Below are 25,860 nucleotides of genomic sequence, written 5' to 3'. Positions count from 1 at the left end.
ACTCAATGGAAATGCAGCAAATGTTCCAGTTGGAAAGGACGAGCCCAAAGCGGTTATTAAATGGCCTGGAGGATAAAACAATAAATAATTGAGCTAGAAAAACAACATATTTAAACTGAGCTCAATAGGTTTTAAAGTGTACAATCATAACAGTGAGCCAGCTCACCAAGTCAGATGATTTCAGTCCAGAACAACACCTGAAAGTCTGTTTTTGTCTGCCGTGTTGTGTTAAATGACCTCACTCCTTCTGTTTCTGTGCAGGGTTTAACATCAACAGCGTCCACAGAAGAACTGAAGCCCATCCAAATAAGGCATCAAGACATTAGTACAAAAAATAAAACTGTAACTCTGCTAGCAAACATTTTACAAAGGCTAACCGAGCAACACTTGTTCTCTAACAAAACATTACAAAACTACAAAAGTGTTTCTTTTATTGTAAAGGGCGATGCCTCAGAGACTCCTGTCTGTGTGTCAGTTCCCCCACTATTATAAAACTCCATCAAAATGACCCCCCAGATAATACAGACTTTTATATCTCAACAGGAAACGGCGTGGATGTGGCCGTGAGCGCTCCAGAGATCTGTGAGGTCACTCTCTTCGTTGAACTTTCCAACATTTACCAAGATCTGACATAAAAGAACAAATTCATGGGGTTGTAAATAATATGCTTGGTGCAAAAGGGGTGAAAGAAGTCTCTTTGTGAGGATTAAATCATGATATACTGAGATAATGTCAATAACGCTTGCTCTAGAGGTGTCACATTACTGTAATTTTGATATGATTCACCTAAATAAAGGTATTTTAGTACCACAACATCATAAAATACCTCCAGGACATCCAAAACTGGCTCATTATTGTAAGTTGTTTTTTGATTTCAGACCTGCAGATTAAAGATATAGTCAGGACCTTTCTGTGCTGAGTTTGCATGTTCTCCCTGTGCATGTGTGGGTTCTCTCTGGGTACTCCACTAAAGACATGCTCGTTAGGTTAACTGGTGACTCTAGATTGGCTGTAGGTGTGATTGTGGCAGTGCCTGGTTGTTTGTCTCTGTGTGTCAGCCCTGTGACTGACTAGCCACCAGTCTAGATTGTACCCTGCCTCTCGCCCAACAACAGCTGGGATAGGCTCCAGCCCCCCGTGACCCCGAATGATTGAGATTCTTGAAAGGAGGCTCAGTCAAGCCCAAGAATCTCAATCAAGTCCAGTTGCACCTTTGACAAACATTTGGACATTAACTTGACAAAAGAAATTATGACTTATTATGGATAGAAAGTTAAATGAAAATAGTGTATTATCCTCTGAGACCCTCATGTATATGAGGATATTACATGTTGGCTTTCCTACAACACAGTGACAAATTCTGCTATTAGAATTTTTGAGGTAATTGATTAAACTTGGTATATCTGCTTTAAACGTGATGAGAATTTGTATGAAATTTTGGGGGATATGGTTGTATATTCTGGAGCTTTCTGTATTTTGTTTTTAATTCTTAGTTACATAGGTACTTTCATGTGAATTTGGGGAAATTGCATTTCTTTTTTTTCAAAGTTTATTTGGAAATTTTCCATAGAAAATTTTCCTGAATTTTCATGGAAATATTAGGCATTTTTAAGGATGTTTGCATAAATTTCTCTGGAAATTTCGACAATTTGCCATGGATTCTAGGGAAAACTATTTTTTTTTACACTTTGGGGAATTTGATCAGAAAGTTTGGGTGGAATTTGAATTTTGGGGACATTTTTCAGAAATTGTCTTGTAAATTTGGGGGGTTTTTTTTTTTTTTTTTTTTTTTTTTTTTTTTGGTTTTGTTTTTTTTAGATTTATTTGTGGGCCTTTTCGTGCCTTTATTAGATGGAGGCCGACAGTGGATAGACTCTGAAACAGGGAAGAGAGTGGGGAGAGACATGTGGTAAAGGGCCATAGGCCGGAACCAGGGCCGCCCACGTACATGGTGTGCTCCTAAACCACTCGACCATGTGCACGCCCAGCGGGAATTTTTATTATTGAAATCTTATCGACTTTTTCAGAAAGTTTCACTGAAACATTTTGGAAATTAATGTTAATGGTTGTTTTTCAAAGTGAGTTTTAAAAAAATGTTCAAAACCTTTTAAGGAAATTTGAAGGGATTTGAGTGTTTTGGAAATCTCTTATAGTATTATAGGAAAGAGCAGGGGCCCATTCGTTGAGCCTATATCTTCATGCCTGGTCACAGGATTGATTCTTTGTTTGGTGCATGTTTGGTGGATGTCTTCCCCTGTTATCTCCTCTCTCTCCTCATGTCTCCTGTTTGTTTTTGACTATCCTAATAAATTTTATACAAAAAGATGATAATGCCAGTGGAGAAACCGATCTGACTTGTCTTTTCAAGGCTAAAGTTCCAGGTCTAGAATCTGCTGCCTCTGCCTGGACAGCATTTATTTTCATTTTTTCCTTGTTTTGTGGTGATATTTCCTTGAAAATATAAATATAAAGCATACAGACCTATTTGTAAATAATGTTACCAATGTAACAAGGGAATGCAGAAGTCAACTTTCAGACATGAACAACAATAAATAAACTGGGGCTGCAGGTGCTGCCCGCACTTAAGCACCAGCTGTGGACGATGGCCTTTATTGGATCAGATCAGTGGTTCTCAAATAGTGAGGCAAGTCTTGATTTGGCATAGGAGTTTTTTACAATCATGCATCAATACTACAACTACCACAACTAAAGATACTCTAAAAAGTTTGAGGGAGGCATGGATATGGTGTGCCTTGAGCTTTTGGCTTGCTCTTAGTTATTCCTTAGGCTAAAAGTTTGAAAACCACTGGATTATATCAACTTTACATAAACTGTTGCTAATCTTGCAGTGTGGCTCCTTAAATTTATTCTGGAGGTCTCTAGCTGTTGACCCTGCTGCCTTTTGGAGTTTCTGTAACAAACAGGGAGTCCAGTTCTCTCTTCCCACATCTACTTATGTAAAAACAGTAATTTACATGAAAACTGTTTTTAAATCTGGCTGGTTAAGGTCATGAAAAAACTTCAAAGAAATAAGAGTTGTCTCTAAACTGATATCATGATTTAATCCGGTATCTGATTGATAAATAATCCACCAAACATGTGACCTTCACAGAACCGTTCAGCGCCACCACGGGACACATCCTCCAATAAATGAATGCTCATTTCAAGAAACATCCGTCGGCTGTGTTTCCTCTGATGCCTCACTGGAGTCATGGGTCAGGTGTCTGTTTGTCAGAGCTGAGGCCTGCTCCAGCAGCTGAACCAGGTACCGGTCCTCAGCCCTCTCTGCTGCAGAGAGACTCTCAGACTGAACCAGACCCAAGGACGGTGAGACCGCCTGGGCTACGGGGGCTGAAACAGTCCGGGGGAGCTTGCAGGAGGATTGTTCGGTGTTGACGGCTGATCGTGTGGTCAGAGAGGAGTCGTCTGTGGAGTGAGTGGGTGAATCTGTAATCTGTGGTTTTGTTTCCTCCCTCATCTGGTCTGAAGGTGATGGATGATCCTCAGTGTGACTCTCTGGAGGCTGGTAAGGTGGGGGTCCAGTCAGCGGAGAGCCGTCAGGGGTAAGCGGGGCCTGGCTGTGGATGATGATGGGGTCTGGAGATGGGAGCGGAGCCTCCTCCTCGCCTGCAGCTTCGAGTTCTCGGGGGTCCTTGGAGGGGCTCTGGTCAGGAGAGATGGTGTCAGGATGGTGGGAGATAATGTGGAGGCTCAGACCAGCTCTGGGGAACCCGCTGGCTGAAGACGCCTTCCCTCTCGAGGGACTCAACAGCACCGGCAGCTCCTGACCCAGAGGCTTACGAGGCAGCTCCTCAGGCTTCCCTAGAAACACAAAATGTAAAAAGGTAATCTTGCTGAGCTTGTTGTTTCAATCAGAGCTGGGCAAATGTTCAATTACTGTTAAATATTGGTATTAATTTTCAACATGGAACATAAATTTTAAAACTTTAAAAAACAAACTAATGAACGGGCCAAATTGATGATACCCTTATCTTAATATTTTTGGCACAACCTTTAGAGGCAATCACTGCAGTCAAGTGATTTCTGTAACTCTCAATGAGACTTCTGCACCTGCCCACAGGTGTTTTGGCCCACTCCTCATGAGCAAACATCTCCAGCTGTCTCAAGTTTGAAGGTCGCCTTCTCCAGACTGCATGTTTCAGCTCCTTCCACAGATGTTCAGTAGGATTTAGATCAGGGCTCATAGAAGGCCACTTCAGAAATGTCCAATATTTTAGTCTTAGCCATTCTTGGCTGTTTTTAGCTCTGTGTTTTGGCTCATTATCCTGTTAGAGGATCCATGACCTGCAACCAAGACCAAGCTTTCTGACACTGGGGAGCACATTTCGCTTAGAATGCCTTGATAGTATTGAGATTTTATTGTACCCTGCACAGATTCAAGACCCCCTGTGCCAGATGCAACAAAGCAGCCCCAGAACATAACCGAGCCTCCTCCATGTTTCACAGTAGCTAAAGTCTTCTTTTCTTTTGATGCTTCAATTTTGCATCTGCGAACAAGAGCTGAGGCAAATTGCCAATAAGTTCCTGTAGCTTTGTGGCTTGTCAGTATGCATTTTGGTAAATTCCAGTCTTTTATTTTGATATGCTTTCAAAAGTAGAGTCTTCCTCATTCGTCTTCCGTTAAGTCCACTTTGGCTCAAGCAGTAATGGATGGTACATTCTGACTAAGATGAACCTTGACCTTGGAGTTCTCCTCTAATCTCTTTGGAAGCTGCTCTGGGCTCTTTGGCTACCACTTGTGTTATCCGTCTCTTCAATTTGTCATCAATCTTCCTCTTGCGGCCACATCCAGGGAGATTGGCTACAGTCCGGTGGGCCTTAAACTTCTAAATAATATGGTCAGCTGTGGTCACAGGAACATCAAGCTTGGAGACGGTCTTATATCCTTTAACATGTCTATAATGTTTTTTCTGATCTCCTGGGACAACTGTCTCCTTAGCTTTCTTTGGCCCATGTTCAATGTGGCACACACCATGATACCAAACAGCACAGTGACTACTTTTCACCCTTTAAATAGGCAGATTGACTGATTACAAGTTTGACAACACCTGTGATACTAATTACAGCACACATCTTAGTTTAACACATCCCTATGGTCAAATTATTTTCAATCCATTCTAGGGGTACCATCAATTTGGTCCAGGCCAATCAGTTTATCTTTTAAAATGATTCCGTTGCACCACAATTCAAAAGCAATGTCTGATTTTCATTATTTAATTTTCAGTAATTTTTTATTTAATACTGTTGTCAGTTTCAAGTTATTCCAGTGACCACTGTGGGTTTTTGTCCAATTTTGTCCATGTGTGTAACTGGTAAAAATGACCAAATGAGTGAATTAAAACACAGTATAAAATGAGATTAATTTCTGTGACACATAGTCCTGCAGTGAAGATGTTACCTTAATTTTATTTAAATTTTATTTAATCTTGATTTGTACTCCATTAGGGGTTGGGAAATTGTTAAGGAGCCTGAAGCTGTGACATTGTGCTTACACCTGCCTGCTGCACACTGAGAATGGGAGAGAGGAAGAGCTGCAGGCTTAGCTGAGGATCCCTACTTCTTTGTTTATGGAGGTTTTATTGAAGCAACTTTCCTCAAAAAGTGATCTAACTTCACTGCAAGACACAAAAATGAGCATTTAAGGCTTTAAGGCTTTAGAATTGTGTGTGGCTGTGTACCTGGAGGAGGAAGGTCCAGCTTCATCTTCCTCAGTTCAGTCATGGAGGCCTGAAGCTGCTCGACGATCACGTCATCGGTGTAGAAGAAAGTTTGAGCGATCCGCTCCTGCAGGAACTCTCTGAGCTCCTCCAGAGACATCTTTAACAGACGCTCTGTAGAGACACACACATAGGTGTACAGTTTAAATACTGAGGCGATCTAAGGAGTGAAGTTTATTACTCTGTATTCTCTTTTTTCCTTGAATTTTAACACTTTATCTATTTGTGTTTTTGAGATTGAGTCATCTCTCAAGTACAAAAAGACAAAATTAAACCTTTCTACTTGATTATTTTTAAAACCTTTAGACCCTTTTTTTTGTCACACTTTAAATCAGTATTAGTACTGTTTTACTGAACAAAAGTTGTCTTAAATTGAAGAACCTTAGCTACAAAACAAAAATGCTGTTCTGGGGATAAATATTTTAGTCAGACCACAAAGAAAGAAGAGGGAAATGCAACAGCCCAAAATTATGCATCCAGGACTTTTTGTTGCTTTTTTTTTTTTTTTTTGGTACCAAACTCATACCAAACTGTATCTTCTGCATACCATCACACCCCTAAAATCCAGTAATAAGACATGTAAGTGGTGTTACTGGTCTATTTATCTCATCAGTTACAAACTACTAGGCAGACACACATGTAAAAATGGACCATGATTAAAAATAAATCAGAATTCCCCTCAGATACAGTGGACAGTTCCTCATATTCTTACTCTTGTGTATCTTCAGGATGGTGTAGGACATGGCGGTGAGGAGCCTCTCTCCCTCCAGGATGAAAATGTCCCACAGACGGAGGGTCAGTGTGAACGGCGTCTGCAGGAACAGGAACACAACAGGTCATCATGTATCACGGTGAGACGTCTGAAGCTGTTTACGCCAGCGGTTTCTCATATCTGCAGTTCTCCTCCGGGCCGGAGTCTAGAGGTTTGTTTGGTTCAGTCCCAGACCTCAGAGGCCTGCAGGCCCCTCTGAGCTGAGCGACTCAGCGGGACGGAGAAGTGCTGACAGCGGCTAAATCCTGCCAGACCACCACCACAGGATTGTGGGCATGCATGAAGGAGACTAATAACAGTTTAACTTAACAGCTCCTAATGCTCTTTTCTAATGCAGTGGCCCTGAGCTGGAATATCACTGGGACTTTTACTGCTGATATCATGTAAAACTGTCCTGAGAATGGAAATCTGACAAAGTCTTGTTGTCTTTCAAGGTTAAAAGCTGATGATGCATTAGCAGTTTTCTTTTTTATGTCAAGTTTGAATTTTTGAAGACAGAGATCTTTTCTCCCTACTTTGGTACAACAACTATACAACTACAAGGTCTGTTAGCCAAAGAACTGCTGCTCACTGGATATTTTCTCTTTGTGTCACTGTTGCTGTGGCTGTGTATGAAAATCCCAGTAGATCAACAGTTTGTAAAATATTGAGCCCAGCCTGTCTGGGACCAACAACAATGGGATGATCAATAAATCACCTCTGTTCTCCATTCTGATGGTTAGTTTGAACTTTGAAGCATCGATCTGACCATGCCTAAAAGCACATGCATTTTGAATATCCCACCACCCAAAGTACATAATATCATTAACAGATTTAGAGAATCTGGAGAAATCTCTGTGAGCAAGGGACAAGGCTGAAGGTCTATGCTGCATGCTCGTGATTTTTGGGCTCTGAGGCAGCCCCGCATTAAAAAAAAGGCATGATTCTGTACTGGAAGTCACTGCATGGGCTCAGGAGCACTTCCAGAAATCTTTGTCTTTCAACACAGTTTGCCGTGCCATCCACAAATGCAATTTAAAGCTGCATTATGCCAAGGAGAAACCACATGTGAACACAATCGAGAAATGCTACTGTCTTCTCTGGGCCAAAACTCATTTAAAATGAACTGAAATAAAAAGGAAAACTGTTCTGTGGTTAGACAAATCAAAATTTGAAATCTTTTGGAAACCATGGACACCATGTCAGTTCCAAAGGCTACATCTCTGATGGTGTGGGGCTGCATTAGTGTGGTGTGGACATCTAGAAAGGCACTATCAATGCAGAAAGAAGATAAAGGTTTTAGAGCAACATGTGCTCCCATCTAGACAATGTCTCTGTCAGGGAAGGCCTTGAATATATCAGCAAGACAATGCTAAACCGCATACCACATCCATCACAACAGCATGACTTCACAGTAGAAGAGTCTGGGTGCTGAACTGGCCTGTATGCAGCCCAGAACTTTCACCAATAGAAAACATTTGGATCATCATAGACCCAGGACTGTTGATCATAGGGCTGAACAATTTGCAAAAATAATCGAATTGTGATTTTTTTCTCCCCATACTGCGAATGCAACTGAATATGCAATTACAATGAAGTTCCTCATCTTATGTATTTTTCAACAAATTCAAGCGATAAATCATTCTATATTATAACCTACATTCAGTCAGGAACACGCTCATCATACATTTCACCATTTTATTGCAAAATGGATATACAGTTTTACTTGGCAGAGTAGAATCTGCCAAAAAGATGCTCCCTGGGTCAGTCAAGTAGCATGCTTTGACTTTACAGGGAGTGCATAGCTAGAAACCCCTGTATGGACAGATCATTTTATGACAATGCGTAATGAAAACAATGAAATTATTTCAGAGGCAATTAATCCATAGTGGCATGAATCTGAATATGAGGGTGAAACATGCTTTAAGCTATAAAGGAGGAGGCTGGGTTGGAGGAAGTGAAGCTTTGCCAGCAGAGGCAAGTGTGGTGCATCAGCATTGATGCAAGAAGGGATTAGTGAGAAGCATGTCATATCTAAATGGACTGGTGTATTGACACTTGAATGTTTGCATATATGTATAAAATCTCTGCTGCTGCTGCAAAAAAAGAATGGATCAAATAGTATCTTGACACATTTCAAATTAAAGATATATTGCAACTTCTGCAATTTGTAAAGTGCAGCAGGCCATATTGTGATTTAATCTAATTTGCAATTAATTGCCCAGCCTTAGTTAAGCAACTATATTCCTACATTAGCCAAGAATGGGACAGCATTCCTCTCCAAAAACTCCAGAAACTGGTCTCCTCACTTCCCATATGTTTACAGACTGTTGTTAGAAGAAGATGGAATGAAACACAATGGTAAACATCACCCTGTCCCTACTTTTTTGAGATGTGTTGCTGCCATCAAATTCAAAATGAGCTAACATTTTTAATGAAATGGTAAAATATCTCAGTTTCAAGATCTGATATGTTTTTATATTGTATTGTGAATAAAATATGGGTTAATGAAATTTGAAGTCATTGCATTTCATTTTATTTGCATTTTACAGTGTACCCCAACTTTTTTGGAAATGGGATTATAGAAGTGGACATATTCTGATTGCCCTTTCTTGCAAAGACTACAGTAATTAAAGCCTGTTTCATGAATAAATCAGAATAAATTTCAACACCTTTGTTGCAATTCAGCATCTGGATGTCCAAATAAAACTACCTGAATTCAATTATGGGTACAAATTAAGTAAAATGGGTTAGGATTATCTCTGCTCTGGGTTATCTGAAAAGGTTAAAGTGTGATGTATTTTTTTATTAACTGGAGATGAGCACACACGGATGTGCAGACATAAAATGGATAAAGACACAGGGCAACAGTAAAGCTGGTTTCTCACCCTGTCAATGAAACACTGTAGGAACCATTTAGTGCAGTAGATCCCAGCAGACATCTGCTCCTTATCCTGCAGAGAAACAGAGAGAGAGAAACAAGAAATCAAACTGATGGTGAGACATGTCTAACACCATCACAAATCTGATATTTAGCTGCAGAGCCGTTCCTCCATCATCATGCTCTGTTATAAAATACAGTAGTTGCGTAATGGTGATCTCACCAGATGTTTCTTCAGCTTGGGGATGAGTTTAGAAATAATCTGATCATGATGTGCCTGGAAACGCTGGAGTTTGGGAAAACCGGGCACAAAAAATCCTTTAGAATAAAAGAGCAGAGAGAGAATGGACAGATTTTAATCCCTCTTAATACAGGTTTAAATTTCTCCGAACAAGCCTGTATGCCATCAGTATTTATTTGACTGATCTCTTCACAACAGTGCATGCTGAGATCGCCCTCTCACCGTGCATGCCGTGCCTCTGATTGGTCAGCAGCTGTGACAGGGCCCAGAAGGCGTCCTCCTCATTCATGTACATCAGCAGCAGGGCGGCGATCTGACTCATCCCCTGGCAGTAACTCACCTCCTGGTGGCAGACAAGCAAAATGGAGGACAATGGCACAACAAATTCTCCTATGGCTTTCAAACCCCTGATCTTCCTAGTTGTTTATGTTCAATCATTGCTAAAAGTGGAGCTAAAAGCAAGCAACACAAATACACAGGGGGATTAAAAGTGTCAATTCTAGAGTTATTTATTAACAAATCATATCCCACTTTAATTGTCTCTTAGAAGCAAAATGTAAAGATTGGGCAAAGCTTCCTCCTGGGTGTAGTGCAGGTCACTCTGGAAACCTGTGGGCACAGGTTAGTTCTTAAAGGCCTGTGTCCACAATGTGGTTTTGTGCTGGCAGCACTCAAACAAAACCAATGCAGTCCAGCATTTTAGTGCTCAGCATCCTGAACCCTAACACATTCTCATCATCAGCTGTTTTTCTCACCGCACTCACTGCAGCCTGAGTTCTCTCACTTAAAAACAGTTTAACTTCTGGAAAAACTCTGCGCTCTTCAATGCCTGACAAACATTCAAAACCTAGAAGGACCTCATGTTTTACCCTTTAATTGATTTTATAAATATGTCATGGTCAATATAATTTGGCTTCTTGAATAAAAAAAAAAAAAATAAGAAAACCTCTTTGATGTCAAGCTGAAAACAGATTTCTACTGAGTAAAGCAATCCAAATAAAAATGTGTAATGTAAAATAAGTGACTGCATAAATATTCACCCCCTTCAAGTCAGTATTTAGTAGATTTGGCTGCAATCACTGCAATGAGTCTGTTTATAGGTCTCAAACAGGTTTGCACATCTGGACACTACAATTTCACTCCATTCTTCTTTGCAAAACTGCTCAGGCTCTGTCAGGTTACATGGGGATTGGGCATGAACAGCCACAATCTTTCATTGGATTGAGGTCTTGCTTTGACTCGGCCTCTCCAGGACATTCACCTTGTTGTCTTGAAACCATTTCTGTCGCTTTTGCTGTATGCTTTCAGTCACTGTCTCCAAAGTCATAGTTCTCTTGCAGACTGAAAAAGATTTTTCTAGAATTTGCCACATGCATTTTACCCTCTACCTTTACAAGCTTTCCGGGGCCGGCTGCTGAGAAGCATCCCAATAGCATGATGCTGCCACCACAGTGCTTCACAGTGGGAACATTGTGTTTTTGGTGATGTGCAGTGTGTGGTTTCCACCAAACACGGCGTTTTATCTGATGGCCAAAAAGCATCATTTTGGTCTGATCAGATGAAAGAACTTTCTTCCTCTTGACCATGGAGTCTCCCACGTGCCTTTGGCGAACTCCAGTGGAGATTTAATGAGTTTATTTCAGAAGTGGCTTTCTCTTTGCCACACTCCCCGAAAGCTAAAACTGGTGAAGAACAGTTGTTGATTTTCAGTGCCTTGGAATTTTTTTCCCTGAGTTGCTTGGAGTGTTCTTTTGACTTCATGGTTCAATGGTAGCCAGGAACACCGATTAACTAGTGACTGGACCTTCCAGACACAGGCGTCTTTATACTACAATCCCTTGAGACACATTTACTGCACTCAGGTGATCTCTATTTCAAGAACTGTGAGACTAATAGCATCAACTGGCTGGAGCTCTGTTAAATTAGGTCAGTCACTAGGGGGGGAATGACGTTCAAGGGTTCTTTTTGTCAGAACACCAAATTGTATTGACCATGACTGATTTATAAAATCCATAAAAGGGTAAAACATTCAGATCAGTTAATGCTTATTATAGACTCTGCATGTCAGGACAGGGTTCCTTTTAAAAGAAAAGAAAAAGAAACATGAAGCCATAAGTTATTTTAAACAACGTTATGGATATTCAGGAAAACAGAAGTCATCTTCCATAATCTAGTAGCATAAACAATTCAAGTTTTTGGGTGCTGCCAGTGTAAAAACAACAGCAGCTGTACCGCTTTGTATGAAACAAATAAAATTACAAACAGGATTACATCAAACTAGGTATAAAATTAAAAATTAAAACAGCAGATGCATTACTTCGAACAACTACTGCTTTATGCGTGTTGCTATTTATAAGTGCGATGAATGATAATCTGTTGCATAACTCCTCTGCTATTCAATTTCCTGGTAAAAGCCTTTTTTATCTTGTGACACAGTGTTTTTATTTTTAGTTAGAACTTGAATGATCATGGTGTAATTTCTGATTTTTCAGTTCAGTTCTCTGAAACGACATCACCTACATGTTGTCCCAGCTAAAACCCTACCACATGGAAGAAATCCTTGTATTTGACACTGTTTGTTTCCACCAGCTGTGGATTTGTCCAATGCTATGATGATAAAATCCTATGAAAGCAGACAGGCATTTACATTCAGAAGTACCCTGTATCAGCAGGCTTTACATGTGGACAAAAATAAGAGAAACATACTGAACTGTAGAAACACATAAAGAGCCTGTAGTGGAAAAAAATACTTTAAAGCCCTGCTCCGCTCAGGGAAAAGAAAACTGTAGATTTATATCAGGAAAATCGAGTTAAAGTGGTATTTAGTGTTTCATGTGATGAGGGAAAAACAGCCACTCACTGTGTTGTAGACTGAATATGCAGCGAGGACGTGGAAGAGAGATTGCTGCCTACAGAGAAGACAGAAAGGAAGACAATCATATGAATAAAATGTTTATAAATCTATTAAGACATTTATCAATAAACCCTTTTAACATGGCAGCATTTTCAGATGGGGTCTCTGTGAAAATACTGAAATCGGGGATGCACCGCAACTGACCCTTAGCAGGGTCATAATATAGTTTGATGCATGATGGAAAGTATTTGGTTATAACCACTGATAAACTCATAAAATCTACCTTATGCAACCCTTAACCCTTACCTAACCCTAACCTACCATAACCCCTAACACTTACTTAAGCCTAACCTACAATGTACTTCAATTCTTACCTAACCCTTAATCCTTACCTAAAACCTAAACCCCTACCCCACCCAAACCCTTAATCTTTACAAAACCCTATCCTACCATAAACTTTCATCCTTACCTACCCCAAATCCTACCCCATCCAAACCCTTAATCCTTACCTAATCCCCCTTATCATAACCCTTAATCCTGACCTAAACCTACCCTACCATAACCCTAAATCCCTACCCAACCCTACCCCACCCAAACCCTAAATCCCTACCCAACCCTACCCCAGCCAAACCCTAAATCCCTACCTAACCCTAACCCTACCATAACCCTAAACCCTACCTAACCCTAACCCTACCATAACCCTAAATCCCTACCTAACCCTAACCCTACCATAACCCTAAATCCCTACCTAACTTTACCCTACCATAACCTTTAATCCTTACCTAACCCTACTTTACCATAACCCTTAATTTACCTAATCCTACCTTACCACATCCCTCAATTCTCACCTAACCCTACCCTACCATAACCTCAAATCCTTACCTATCCTTAATCGATTTCTAAACCACTTCACACATAACGAGCCTCTTTTTTCTGTGCTATTAAACTTGGAACATAAATAAATGGTCCAGTTTTCCATAGATGGCCGTACCCTTTGCACCTGTACTTGTCTCTGTTTCTTATTTTTTATTGTCATCATATCAAACCTGTCAGCTGTCCATGCCATGGTCCAGCGTAGTCTTCAGTGGCCTGTATTACTCATTCCACCACCATGAATAACAGTTTTACACATTTAGCTGCAACTTTTTAATCCTTAGATTTTCAGCACAACCCATCTATTTTCTTCTATCTTTTTTGCCAGTTTAATTTGATAAAATGGAAAAATAGAAACTTTGTGAACATCAGCCAGGCGTTTTTAGGAAGAGGAAAGAACACATGGCATGAAACAAAAAAACTGACACACTGAATGAAAACACACCAAGAATAAGAAATACTGAGTATATGTAAAATCAAAAACACTTAACAGATCATGAAGAAAGAAGTGAAGAAATATGACAGAACAAAGAGAGTGGACATGAAAAACAGACCACAGTGTGTAAGAAACAGGGAAAAATAAAGAAAAAGGGAGATAAAACAAAGTCTAAAGGACACTAAGCTGTCAGAAACAAACAAAAAAATCACATTTCCAAAGTTTCAAGCTCATCTTAAAAGACTCATTCTGCTGAAATCTTCTAAATACTTAAACGTTCTGCTGCACAGACTCATGTTCAACTTGTGAAGCGGCCTGAGATCCATTAAAGAGTCTGTGACGTCGCTCTGAAACAGATCAGGTTCCACTTAAACCCTCTGATACACATCCTGCTCACCTCCTTCACACAGCAACCACAAGGAGGCTGTCCAATCAGAATCACAGAACAGTTTGGGGTTTCACTGCGCTCAGAAAAAACATCCACACTGAAACTAATGGACTCTGCAGATGGCAAAGTTTATGATTCTGTAATAATGCACAACTGATATGTTTAAAAACAACACAATTCTTGTTGCTGCAATGATCAATAGTATTTTAAAAGTACTGAACCTTTAGTAAAACAGCAGATCTTTAGTTATATTTTGACCAAAAGCTGCTGTGGGAATAGAGAAATTGCAAACTGCCTCCTAACTCCTAACAGCTTTGAGGTGTTTGTGCAACTTTTCAACACCATGTGTTTTAAAACAATATACATCCTCTGTTATTTTAGCAAGTCTTGAATGGAAAGTAGCAAAAACTTGACATAAAATTTCATAAGGAGCGCGTAGAAGAGGAATAAATCCATTTAAAGTTGCAGGCAAACTCCTCCACAATGTCAAAATCACAAAGATGCACTGCCAATGCTTCTGTGCAAAAGCATTGCTGATGATTTTATGTAATTTAGACCGCGTGCAGCAGTTCTCCTGCAACTTTTAACAATTAAAAATAAATGATCAAAAATTCAGACCTCTACTGCTTAAAATAAACAGTAGATATCTTTGGATTATTTAAGTATTTACTAGAATTTCTGTTCTTGGATCATTTTTTAAGCCATGTATGTACAGCTCTGTGTGTACATTTTAGGCATGTAGGGTGCTAGCAGTTTTCAGGCCCTTGGGACATCCACTGCACGACCAGGGGCTTGTGGAAACCCTCCTGACCCTCCAGACAGTACCCTAGGCCATGTGTACTTCCCTTATCCACACCTTACTCTCCTCCTAAGACCCCATCCACATGGAGACAAATTCAGGAGTATACGCAAAAGTTTTTTGTCATATGGGCATTTCATCCACGGAAGCGGTGTTTTGTGAGGCCGTAAAAGCTACTTTTTGAAACCGGGTCCCAGAGTGAACATATCTGTAAACACTTACTGTTTTGTCTCCGTGTGGACAGCCAACCGCATATTTCTTGAAACGATAACATCACACATAACGTAGCATATTTATGATTACAGGGTTGTGTTTGTGCTGCAGAAGCTACTGAGCTTATTATGGCTTTTGCAGCAAAATCTGATGCTCCTGTACCTCCTCTAAATCCAACGCGTAGAACAACACAAAGGGCAACTAGGAGAAAGTTTTGGGCAGTTTTCTGTAATCTTCCCGTGTCACTTACAGCTTGGCATATTATACTACAGCGTTTTCATTCGTTGTCAGTGGATCTCTGACAACAGATCAATATTGTTTGATTTTTACTACAGACTTTCAGTAGATTAAAATTCTCAGCGTGTTGCACCAGGCTTTGGCCCACACTATCTTAACTAGTAGAACACAAGATCCAAACTCACTGAAATGTTACATACACTCTTGTGTTCAAACGAGGCTATGTGTCAATTAAGCAAAGCTGGGAGTAACCCTTAACTGATATCATGATGAAACAAACATCTACCCATGTTATCCACAACCACAAACATAAGCACAGCATTTCAAAAGAGGTTATACTAATGTGTTCAGTAAAGTAGGTCTGAACTTTTCACCCTGCCTAAAATCAATAACAGATGGAGACTGTAAACTGTCATTGCTGTGAGACTCACTTGACTCCGAAGCGATCCATGAACATGATGTGGTTTCGAAACGTCCTGTTGATGTCCAGGTCAATCTGTTTGATCTCAGACGAGTACAGTCTGGCCTGCTCCTTCATTTTCTGAGAGGGGACGAAGAGACAAAGTCAACAAGGATGAGTCTGAGTGTTAACAGGTACTTGTGACTCAGTGAAGTGGGTAAAATATCATGAAAATCCTCAGACTAAAATAGTTTCCTCTCACAGACTTTGATATAAGAGTGTAGCTTTCATCCATAGTCTCTATAAAATATTGCAACTATTGGTTTCTAAAGACAGGATTACTGCATACTTGCATTGCTTAGCATTTGGACTTTCAAGATAACATGGCTGGCTCACCGCTTTCATTCCCATATTCAAAGGTTTTAGGCTTATCTTTCAATCTCATAATCATTGTTTGACCACAATTCTCTGTATTTTCCATCCTGAAGCTAAACTTCTCTCCAACTAAAATTTCTCCAATCCCCACTGCAACAGATATCCAGGACAGGGCGATGGCCACCTTAGAAATCTGATTCATCACCACAGTGGCCAACCCAAAATCTAAATTTTGGCTGTGTTCTGTCAGAGGTAGAGTTTCTGTTAGCCGGCATTTGCAGGTCTTGGCCCGTGATAAAGATATAAATGTCAAACTGAAAAATACGCCAGTTACCAAATAAATAAAAATGACTAATAAGATATTGTATATTGTGTTACCTAGAACATAAGTTGTACGAATCCTTCAATATAAACTCAAAGTAATTTTGCTACGACTTACTTTCTGTTCGGTGCTGAGGTTGTTTATCTACACAACACAGTACATGGCTAATTTAGGTGGTGAATATTCATCTGATCTGTGGGGGACTTTAGAGCTACTAAAAACTACGCAGGGAAGGATTGTGAATTTGTCATTGCTGTGGGTAATAAAGAAGCTGAAACAAAGGGAACTGTAGATAACTGAAGGATATAAACACTGATGAGCAGAGAGTTGTAGTGGACTTCAGTGGGTGGGTAAATTGCCCAGTGACAAATTTATAGATGAAGTGGAATTGTATTCAGCATTGAATCAAGTCATGCAGAAAGGTGTGGATCATAAGGGCCAATGGTGAGCACCAGTGATGTTCAGGCTTGGGACGTCCTGGCTAATCAGCAGCTGCAATGTGGGAAGAGCCATCGATGAGAGGAGGACTGTACTGAATTATCTACAGTGGATGCTTTTTTCTGTCTTTGGGATTATTCCAAACAAACTATGATGGTTGGATTTATTGTTTTCAGCAGAGGTTACAGTTGAGATCATCAGTAAGACTCAATTTCCATTTGTAATGCAGAGTTTAAACATGGTGACTAGTTAGCAGAGCACTGGTTAGTTATTTGTTGGTGTTTTTAGTGGAGGATGGCATTTGGCTGTTTAAAGCTGCTAAATTATGCTAGCAGTTAATGTGCTAACTTAGAGCTAACGGTGATAATGTGAGGCTAAGTGCTATTATTTATGTGCTAGACTTAAGCATATATTGTGCAACTGACTGCATGTAAGGTTCAAAGCTTTTATAATGTTAGTTTAAACAGCTTGCTTACATAAAGACAAATAAAATAATGTCTTTCTACATTAATTTCCAAGGTCTCGTCAGAAGTAACATGTACAAACAAGCAGGCTATAATAACTGGTTAAAATGACTCTGGTTTACCATCAGCTCAATTTCTACTGTCTCAGTCTGGGGCCGGGTTTGGAATAAAAATGAGTCCCGTTTTGCAACGGACATAAAACTGTATCACAGTGTTTCAATTTCTGTCTGTTATTGCTGTTAAATGCAGGTGATTGGTCACATGGATATCTAAAGTAAAAGTATAGCTGTTCTACATGACTGAAATTCTTGAGGACTGTTTGCATGTGGAGTATGTGCATTTGTATTAAACTTTTACCATTTTGTCTTTAGTCTGTGACTTAATGGATAAATTGGAGATGTAATTTATTACATGTTTGTTGAGAAAGATTCCAACCTTAAAAAGTCAACTTGAGGATTGAAAGATGAATTGATGGTCTGTGGAAGGTTTGATCAACTTTGAAACTTCTAATTTAGGGTGGAAAGTCATATTTTTGTTTTAAATCAATTAAACTTACAACTGCCCCCTCAAAGATAAAGAGTGTGTTAAATTAAAGAACAGAGATAAAAACCTGGGACAAAGATATAAAACTGGGACATTTAGCTCAGGAAACCAAACATTCAAAGGAAACACTGTTTGATTTGACATAAAGAGCTCCACTCATTTCACGTGTTTACCGGCAGGGTGAATCACATTAACATTATTCTTGCACACCTCGTATTTGCCCTCGTTGTCTTTCTTCGCCCTCTCCACGTCCAGCATCAGTGCCCAGGCTCGGCCTCGGAGCTGCAGGGGAATGCCCTTATAAACCCGTTTGACCATCTGTGAGCAGAGAGAAGAGAAAACATAAACACTGGCTGAAGAAAAAGCCAGAGGGTTTAGAAAGCTGTTTCTGTGAGGTATGAGTCACCGGAAAGTTTGACCGCCTACAGTTCGCCTACGACCAAATTCACAAGAACCAAACCGGAGATTTTCATGTTTTAAACATTTTAGAAACACCGGTTTGAATGTGTGAGACATGGATGAAATAACCGCTCAGTATAATGACAGTGTTTACTTTTAGAGGTCAGATAGGTTTAAATCTTTTCAGTATAACACATTTCAGTGGTCTGTAGAAGCAGTGAGAAGTTGGAAATGTTTGATTTAACATCTCAAAGAAGTACAACTCCTTCTGAGTTCTGTCAAATATGATTTTCATCCAGCCACATTGGGACTGGAGGACTGATGAATTATGAAAAATGGACACCAGACACAAAAATGGCGCCTATCCGGTTAAATGAGAATCGCTCATCAGGTATATGGGTTCATTTTTTCAAACAGAGTTCAGCCTAATCCCACCAGGCGATGATGTGATTGGCTTGGAAAACCAGTTTCTTAATCAGTAGACTGCTGTTTGCAGCCAATGTGAAACTGAGTGTCAACTCTTAGTATTTCATCAAGCCAGGATCTTTTCCTAGATAATTTAGAGGATTATTTCTGAGCCACTGTACCTTTGGCAGCTATAAATGCTATGTACACATGGAATATAAGCATTGTTAGTAACAAAATGAGAGAAAACACTGAAGAACTGTGTGAATGACCTGCATTCAGATCCAGCATATGAATTTATATTTAGGTTTAAACCTCCTGGCTTAGACACGCTCTCCATCAACCCAAAGCCAAATAAACAGGCCAGTGTAATTCAAAAATCACGACCATCAACATGCACAGTAAATATGTTTACCATCAATAACAACAAGATTATAAAACATAAGCAAAGCAGTGCACTATATTTAAGACTCAGACAGCTCAGTGGACAAGTCAAAAGTCATCTGCACTCTGTGCTATCAAACAGCTACATTTTTACTGTTCACTTATATCCATTTCAATCCATTACAAGTTCCTTTTTCTGTGGTTAAATTCATGTCATAGTCTTCCATCTATCTGTAAAGCAGGTCTGTATCCAAACTGAAATCCATTAACCTGAGTTTAAGACAGTAGATACAAAATGGCACAAAGCAGTTTTATATGCAAAACAGTGGAACTTTAGAATTGGATAATAAGGGTGTAATTTATCGTGATTAACTACAAAAATCCTGAGATTAAAAATTGTAATCTTTTGACAGCCCTAATAACAACAAAAAGCAGAGATCTGTAAAGTATTTTTAATCCATATTCAACTAAATACAGCAAAAAAATAAACAATATCTAATGACTTTTTTGGGAATATAAACACATTCTGAATCTGATGTCTAAGGCATGTCCCAAAAAAGTTGAGACACAGTACCTTGCTGCTCTTGTAAATGTAAGTTGATACTCCACCATGCAAAGTGAAAGCCATATCAATAACGTCTAGAAGCCCCGCCCACTTCTCTGGACCTGAGCTCATCCGAGATGGAAACACCTAAAGTGGAAAAGTTCGCTGTGGTCTGACAAGTCCACATTTCAAATTGTTTTTGGAAAATAATAGCCACTGAGCCCACCAGGCTAATGAGGAAAAGGACTGTCCAGACAGTTAGCAATGCAAGTTCAAAAGCCAGAATCTGTGATGGTGTGGGGTGTATTAGTGCCCAGTGTGTGGGTCACTTACACATCTGTGAAGGCATAATTAGAGCTGACAGGTACAGTGTTCATTTCACTGACTAAAACCATGACTAATAGTGTTTTTTGACAATTGTTAATAAGGGAGACTTAGACGCTCTTTGGGGTTAAAAACTCTGACTCTGTTTTCGGTATTTTCATTAGTATGTTTTAAATCAATTTAATCATTTATCATAATGTATATTGATGGTTTTTACCTGCATATTAATTTTACAATATGGCTGATTTAGTTGGTTCAAAGAAAATAACTTCCTACACTAAAACTATAAGAGTGAAAACAACTAAAAAGTAACTAAAACTAAATATTTTTATCTAAAGACAAAAACTGAGACCAAATTTTAAAATAGCTGCCAAAATTAACACTGGAAAGGTACATTACATGTTTTGGAGCAACATGTGCTTCCATCCAGATGATGACTTTTTCAGGTACATGCCCGCTTATTTCAGCAAGACAGTGCCAAGCCACAATCTGCACAAGTCACAACAGCATGGCTTCACAGTAAAAGAGGACAGAGACTGAAATGGCCTGCATGCAGTCCAGATCTGTGTCCAACTGAAGATGTATGGTGCATCATGAAGCAAAAATATAAAAGTGGAAGCCCTGCACTGGTGAGCAACCTAACATGCACATTAAGTAAGAGGTGAAGAATTCCACTTTCAATGCTTCATCTATTAGTGCCTTCAGATGTTGTTTGAAGAAAAGGTGATAAAAAAGAGGCAAACATGCTCCTGTCCCAACTTTTTTGGAGAGTGTTGCAGACATCAGCAACCACAGAGTTAAACCTGTTTCACTGTTCCTTAACTCAAATATAACATCATAAATATAATACCTCTCAATATTTCCTGCAGTTTTAACAACTTTTGTGTAAAGATCTCTTACAGAAAGGCTGTCCTGGCTATAACTGTCTCCACAAGGACAGCTCTGGCTACATGTCTTCTGTTTTGACTCATATTTTAGGGATTACGTTGAGCTCTGATTCACAGCTCTTCAGCGTGCGTGAGCGTGTAGGAATCCAGCGTTGTGCTGAGAAAACAGTTTCTGGACTCAACGTTGACAGCTGTGGTGATTCACCATGTGACCTCGCTGTCTCATTCACAAAGCAGCTTGTTCTTTTCATACTTGTTAGCAGTTTGTGTGAACTCTTTAGCAGTGAAGTCATCTTAAATCAAAATATTAAAGCGTGTTTTCCATCTCCATTTGAATGAGGTCTGGTGTATGTGGGCTGTTACTCACCCTGTCACTGTTCTTGTACTTATCCCACTTCTTCACCATCTTCAGCCACTTCTCCGCTCTCTCGATCTCCAGCTGCTTCCTCTGCAAACACAAACCAGGATATAAACAAACAATATCCACCCTTTTAGCCACTAAAACAGCTCATTCACTTCTTGGTCCACTGATTTTTTCTATTTTTACCTTTTCCTCGTGTGCTGTCGGAGCCGGCAGCTCGTCCTCGCTGGAAAATAAAACAAACCATCAGGTTAAAAACTGGAAGAAAGCCACCGTCACATGAGAGCAGAAAAAACAAAGCGTGGACTTACTGCATGAAGCCGAAGCGGTCGATGACTTTGTAGATACTGTAGTCAGCATCCTCCCAGGGGTCGATCTCCACCCCGCCCTGCCTGCCCTGCACACACAAACACAAAAACACACTTAGATATAAACAGCAAAATACACAAACAATAAATCTCCCTCAGTGAAAGAAACACAAACAATAAAAGTAGACAGATCGCTGATATACTGAGGCACAGCTTATCTACAGGCAAGGCAACCCACCTCCCTATGAGAGCTGACAAATTTAGAGCACAGTCAAAATGTGCAAAGTTTGCAATGACAGTAGGAAAACTCACGAAAGGGGCCCCATCTGACACCACTTAAGCCTGTTATGTGCACTAAATGTCCAAAAGTATTCACTCATCTGCCTTGACTGGGTTTATTATGATGTCGGTCCACCCTTTGCAGCTATAACAGCCCTAACTCTCCTGGGAAGGCTTTCCACAAGGTTTAGGAGTGTGTTTATGGGAATTTTTCACCATTCTTCTAGAAGAGCATTTGTGAGGTCACACACTGATGTTGGATGAGAAGGCCTGGCTCTCAGTCTGCCCTCTAATTCATCCCAAAGGTGTTATATCAGGTTGAGGTCAGGACTCTGTGCAGTCCAGTCAAGTTCATCCACACCAAACTCTCTCATCCATGTGTTTATGGACCTTGCTGTGTGCACTGGTGCACAGTCATGTTGGAGCAGGAAGGGGCCATCCCCAAACTGTTCCCACAAAGTTGGGAGCATGAAATTGTCTAAAATCTCTTGGTATGCTGAAGCATTCAGAGTTCCTTTCACTGGAACTAAGGGGCCAAGCCCAGCTCCTGAAAAACAACCCCACACCATAATCCCCCTCCCCCAAACTTTACACTTGGCACAATGCAGTCACACAAGTACCGTTCTCCTGGCAACCACCAAACCCAGATTCATCCATCAGATTGCCAGATGGAGAAGTGTGATTCGTCACTCCAGGGAACGCATCTCCACTGCTCTGAGAGTCCAGTGGTGGCGTGCTTTACACCACTGCATTGGACACTTTGCATTGCACTTGGTGATGTATGACTTGGATGCAGCTGCTCGGCCATGGAAACCCATTCCATGAAGCTCTCTACGCACTGTTCTTGAGCTAATCTAAAGGCCACATGAAGTTTGGAGGTCTGTAGCCATTGACTCTGCAGAGAGTTGTGCCCTATGCCCTATGCCCTATGATAGGTGGCATCCTATCACAGTACCACGCTGGAATTCACTGAGCTCCTGAGCGACCCGTTCTTTCTCAAATGTTTGTAGAAACAGTCTGCATGCCTAGGTGCTTGATTTCACACGCCTGTGGCCATGGAAGTGATTGAAATACCTGATTTCAATTATTTGGATGGGTGAGTGAATACTTTTGGCAATATAGTGTATGTCTGGGTTGAATCACCCTAAATCCTTCTCAGAGGTCAATGCACAAAGCTGGCGTGCATTCTCCTCAAAACAACTAAATTGAGACAATGCAGACTGCAAGGCCTGAGGTTGATCTGCACAGTGGCATCAGTTGGCCTCCAGTCCCTCTATAATGTCTACCGGCATATTGTGTGTACTCTAGAGTAAGAAAATTGTTGCAGACGATAAAACAGCTAGTTATACTAACTTGCAAGCATCTAAAAATTTCAGACACTCATTTCCCCATCCATGTCCTTCTACTTCCCCCTTCACCAGTCACTCACAACAAAGCCATTACCAGCTCTGTGTTTTCATTGTGGATCACATAAGTCTGATGGTCAGTGTTTGTATAACAAGATTTGGTAAATTGCTGATTGGTTCTTTTTTAAACTTGTGCAAATACATTTGTGTTAAATTTTGAGCTACTGTCAGCAGTTTAGGAGGGAGCTGTGGGGAAAATCCGCCTGGTCTGTCTCTGAGTGGGAGTAAATCAGTGCAGTGCCAGGTGTGTGTTTTGCTGATTGCCCTGATTAGGGCCAGGTGTGGCGAGCTCATACAAACTCTTGGCTGAGTGTTTTGCAGCTCGCATACTGTTGGCCAAATCTCTTTGCTGTCAAATTTCTGTCATTCTTTATAGGTTTTACTTCACTAAGCTTCCCAACAAGTGCCATTACTCAGCATGCCAGGAACTACTGAAAATTAAACCAATATGTACAAATAAAGGGAGTTTCTCCAAAGAAATTCTACTTTGGAAAGCACAAACTGTAAGTCCCCTTTTTTGTCTTTCATGTGACATCATGTACCAGCCTGGAAACCCTAAGTTTTACAAATAGAAGGAGTTTAGAGAACAACTTTATTAAACGGCTTGTGGCCTTCATCAGGGTCATCAAGAAACAGACATATTTGTAACAACAAGGAAAATATGGCTCTGTTGATCATTTTCCTGTCTATCTAAGTCAATAACTGCGTGTGATGAACAGAAAAACCAGGTGAGACCTCAATTCTCTAAACTCACACAGCAGCCTGAAAGCCCTGACTTGTTGACGTGCAAATAAACTGAAAACCAAGCCGTGTTTCAGGCAAAAAGCACATCTCATGCTGCCTGTCTGACACATCCGTTAGGCTGTAGCACAATATGCTGACTCATTATTTGCATTTTAAGAACTGTCTGCTGCAAACACTGGCATGGTCTGACTGCTCACGCAGACTTTAGACAGTTTTTAACTCTGTGCCTGCTGCATGTTTTCTTTTAGCTTTTCAGACTTATACCTTTTATGTGTTGCTAATTTCTAGTAGGGATGTTCCAATACCATTTTTCTTTCCCAATACGATTCCGATATCAAGGTATTGGGTATCGGCTGATACCGAGTACTGATCCGATACCAGTGTGAACTTTCTGGACTGACTGTGCAGACTGGAAAATTACTGTAGATCTATATTTGACTCAGAACATGGCTCAACAAATAGAATCACAACATACAGCATCTCTGTGATCCTAAAGTTGTTTTTCTGCTGATTACTGATTTTTAATGCTAAATATTAAAATAACAATAATCCAGACTGCATCACAGGCTCTCTCTCTCTCCCCATTATGCTCTATTCCAGCAGTATGATGTGATTATGGAACAACCTGCAACTGGCTGACAGACCCTCACAATATGGTGTTAGGATTCGAGTTAGTGGTAATAAAGCTCCCTTTTCCCCTAATCTAAATAGTTAGCATAGCTAAAACACAAAACTTTTGCATTATGATAGCACTTCTTTATGCATATATCACTTCCTGTCTCCTATGTTGGGTTCAGTAGGCGACTTGTCTTCTGCAGACAGCCAAAAGGAAATATTGCACGTACTGGGTGCCTAGGACTTCTATTTTTGATGTCATGGTATCAAACAGGTATTGAACACCCTTAATTTTGTCTTGCCCTGTGTCAAAGTTAAAACCCTGGTATCTTGTTAACCTTGTTTGCAAGCAGATATGATTTCACTGCATTAATCCAGATTAAATGTAGGCTAACTGGCAGTAGTTCAAGCTGCACGCTCTGACTCTAAAAGCTTCCTTAAATGCAGCAGCAGCAGTTTGCACTAAAAGGTTTATCTCTAATTGAGTCTAACTGCAACATGAAAACGGTCCAACCCAAACACGCGTTCAGAATCTGCATTAACAGCACAAAGTTTGGAGTTATATTTATATGATGGAAAATCCATTTAGGCCTCAATCTGGTCCCGGTGTTGACATAACAGAGAGGGAGCTAATCCTCCGACAGCCTACCGGAGAGGCTTCTCACTCCGCTCTGAAAAACAACACGCCACGCTGTGGTTGGCTGCACGTCTGGAGGGCCGCCAATCAGCCGCCTGCTCTGAGTGCGAGAGAGAGGGTCAGCGTGTGCTCACAGGACTCTATGGCTGCTCTGTGGTGAAGTCGGCGCTGTGAGCCCCCGAGGCTCTGAAGTGATGTCAGCATCATGAAAGTGAGAGGACTAAAAATATTCCTGAAAGAGACACGAAGAGAGACTGGAGGAGATCAGAGGAGTTTTAACAGGAAGATCTGCTGATGTAGCACATCTGGATTCAGATGAAAATGAATAAATTTAAAGTGCGATGAGAATATTTAAACATTAAGGTGTGGTTTCAGCCTCAGATTTCTCTGTGGGATTAGATGATGGTCTGTGTTAGGTTTGGATTGCTAATGTGAACCAGACAAACATGTGCGCTCATCTTTTATGTTTTTGAAAGATCCAGAGTCTGATACGAATAAAAACAAGACAAAAGTACAACATAGTGTCACTTGATTTTTTAAAACTTCTCAGGAAACAAGAGTACTTTTCATCCCAGGACCCCACATGACCCCACAAAAAGCACCTTGGTATACAG

At 40.3% G+C, this 25,860-nt stretch overlaps 1 protein-coding gene across 2 annotated transcripts in view; it reads right to left on the bottom strand.

Annotated features, from left to right (window-relative positions):
* Positions 1-1,862: 1,862 nt before the first annotated feature.
* The window catches only part of LOC121515193 (USP6 N-terminal-like protein), a 47,746-nt gene continuing 23,748 nt past the window's right edge, over positions 1,863-25,860 (bottom strand). For both annotated transcript variants that reach the window (XM_041795874.1, XM_041795956.1), the window contains 12 exons: positions 21,569-21,654; positions 21,444-21,483; positions 21,264-21,344; positions 18,164-18,271; positions 15,843-15,952; positions 12,472-12,520; positions 9,834-9,954; positions 9,594-9,688; positions 9,378-9,443; positions 6,451-6,550; positions 5,700-5,852; positions 1,863-3,822 (listed from right to left, as the gene is read on the bottom strand). In XM_041795874.1, coding sequence (XP_041651808.1) covers positions 3,164-3,822; positions 5,700-5,852; positions 6,451-6,550; positions 9,378-9,443; positions 9,594-9,688; positions 9,834-9,954; positions 12,472-12,520; positions 15,843-15,952; positions 18,164-18,271; positions 21,264-21,344; positions 21,444-21,483; positions 21,569-21,654 — 1,668 coding nt within the window. In that variant the 3' untranslated portion in view covers positions 1,863-3,163. The remainder of the gene's footprint in view (positions 3,823-5,699; positions 5,853-6,450; positions 6,551-9,377; positions 9,444-9,593; positions 9,689-9,833; positions 9,955-12,471; positions 12,521-15,842; positions 15,953-18,163; positions 18,272-21,263; positions 21,345-21,443; positions 21,484-21,568; positions 21,655-25,860) is intronic.

This window comes from Cheilinus undulatus, linkage group 1, assembly GCF_018320785.1.
Source record: "Cheilinus undulatus linkage group 1, ASM1832078v1, whole genome shotgun sequence".
NCBI classification, from domain to species: domain Eukaryota; kingdom Metazoa; phylum Chordata; class Actinopteri; order Labriformes; family Labridae; genus Cheilinus; species Cheilinus undulatus.
Note: the sequence above shows the minus strand (reverse complement) of the source record. Positions and strands in the feature narration are given on the sequence as shown.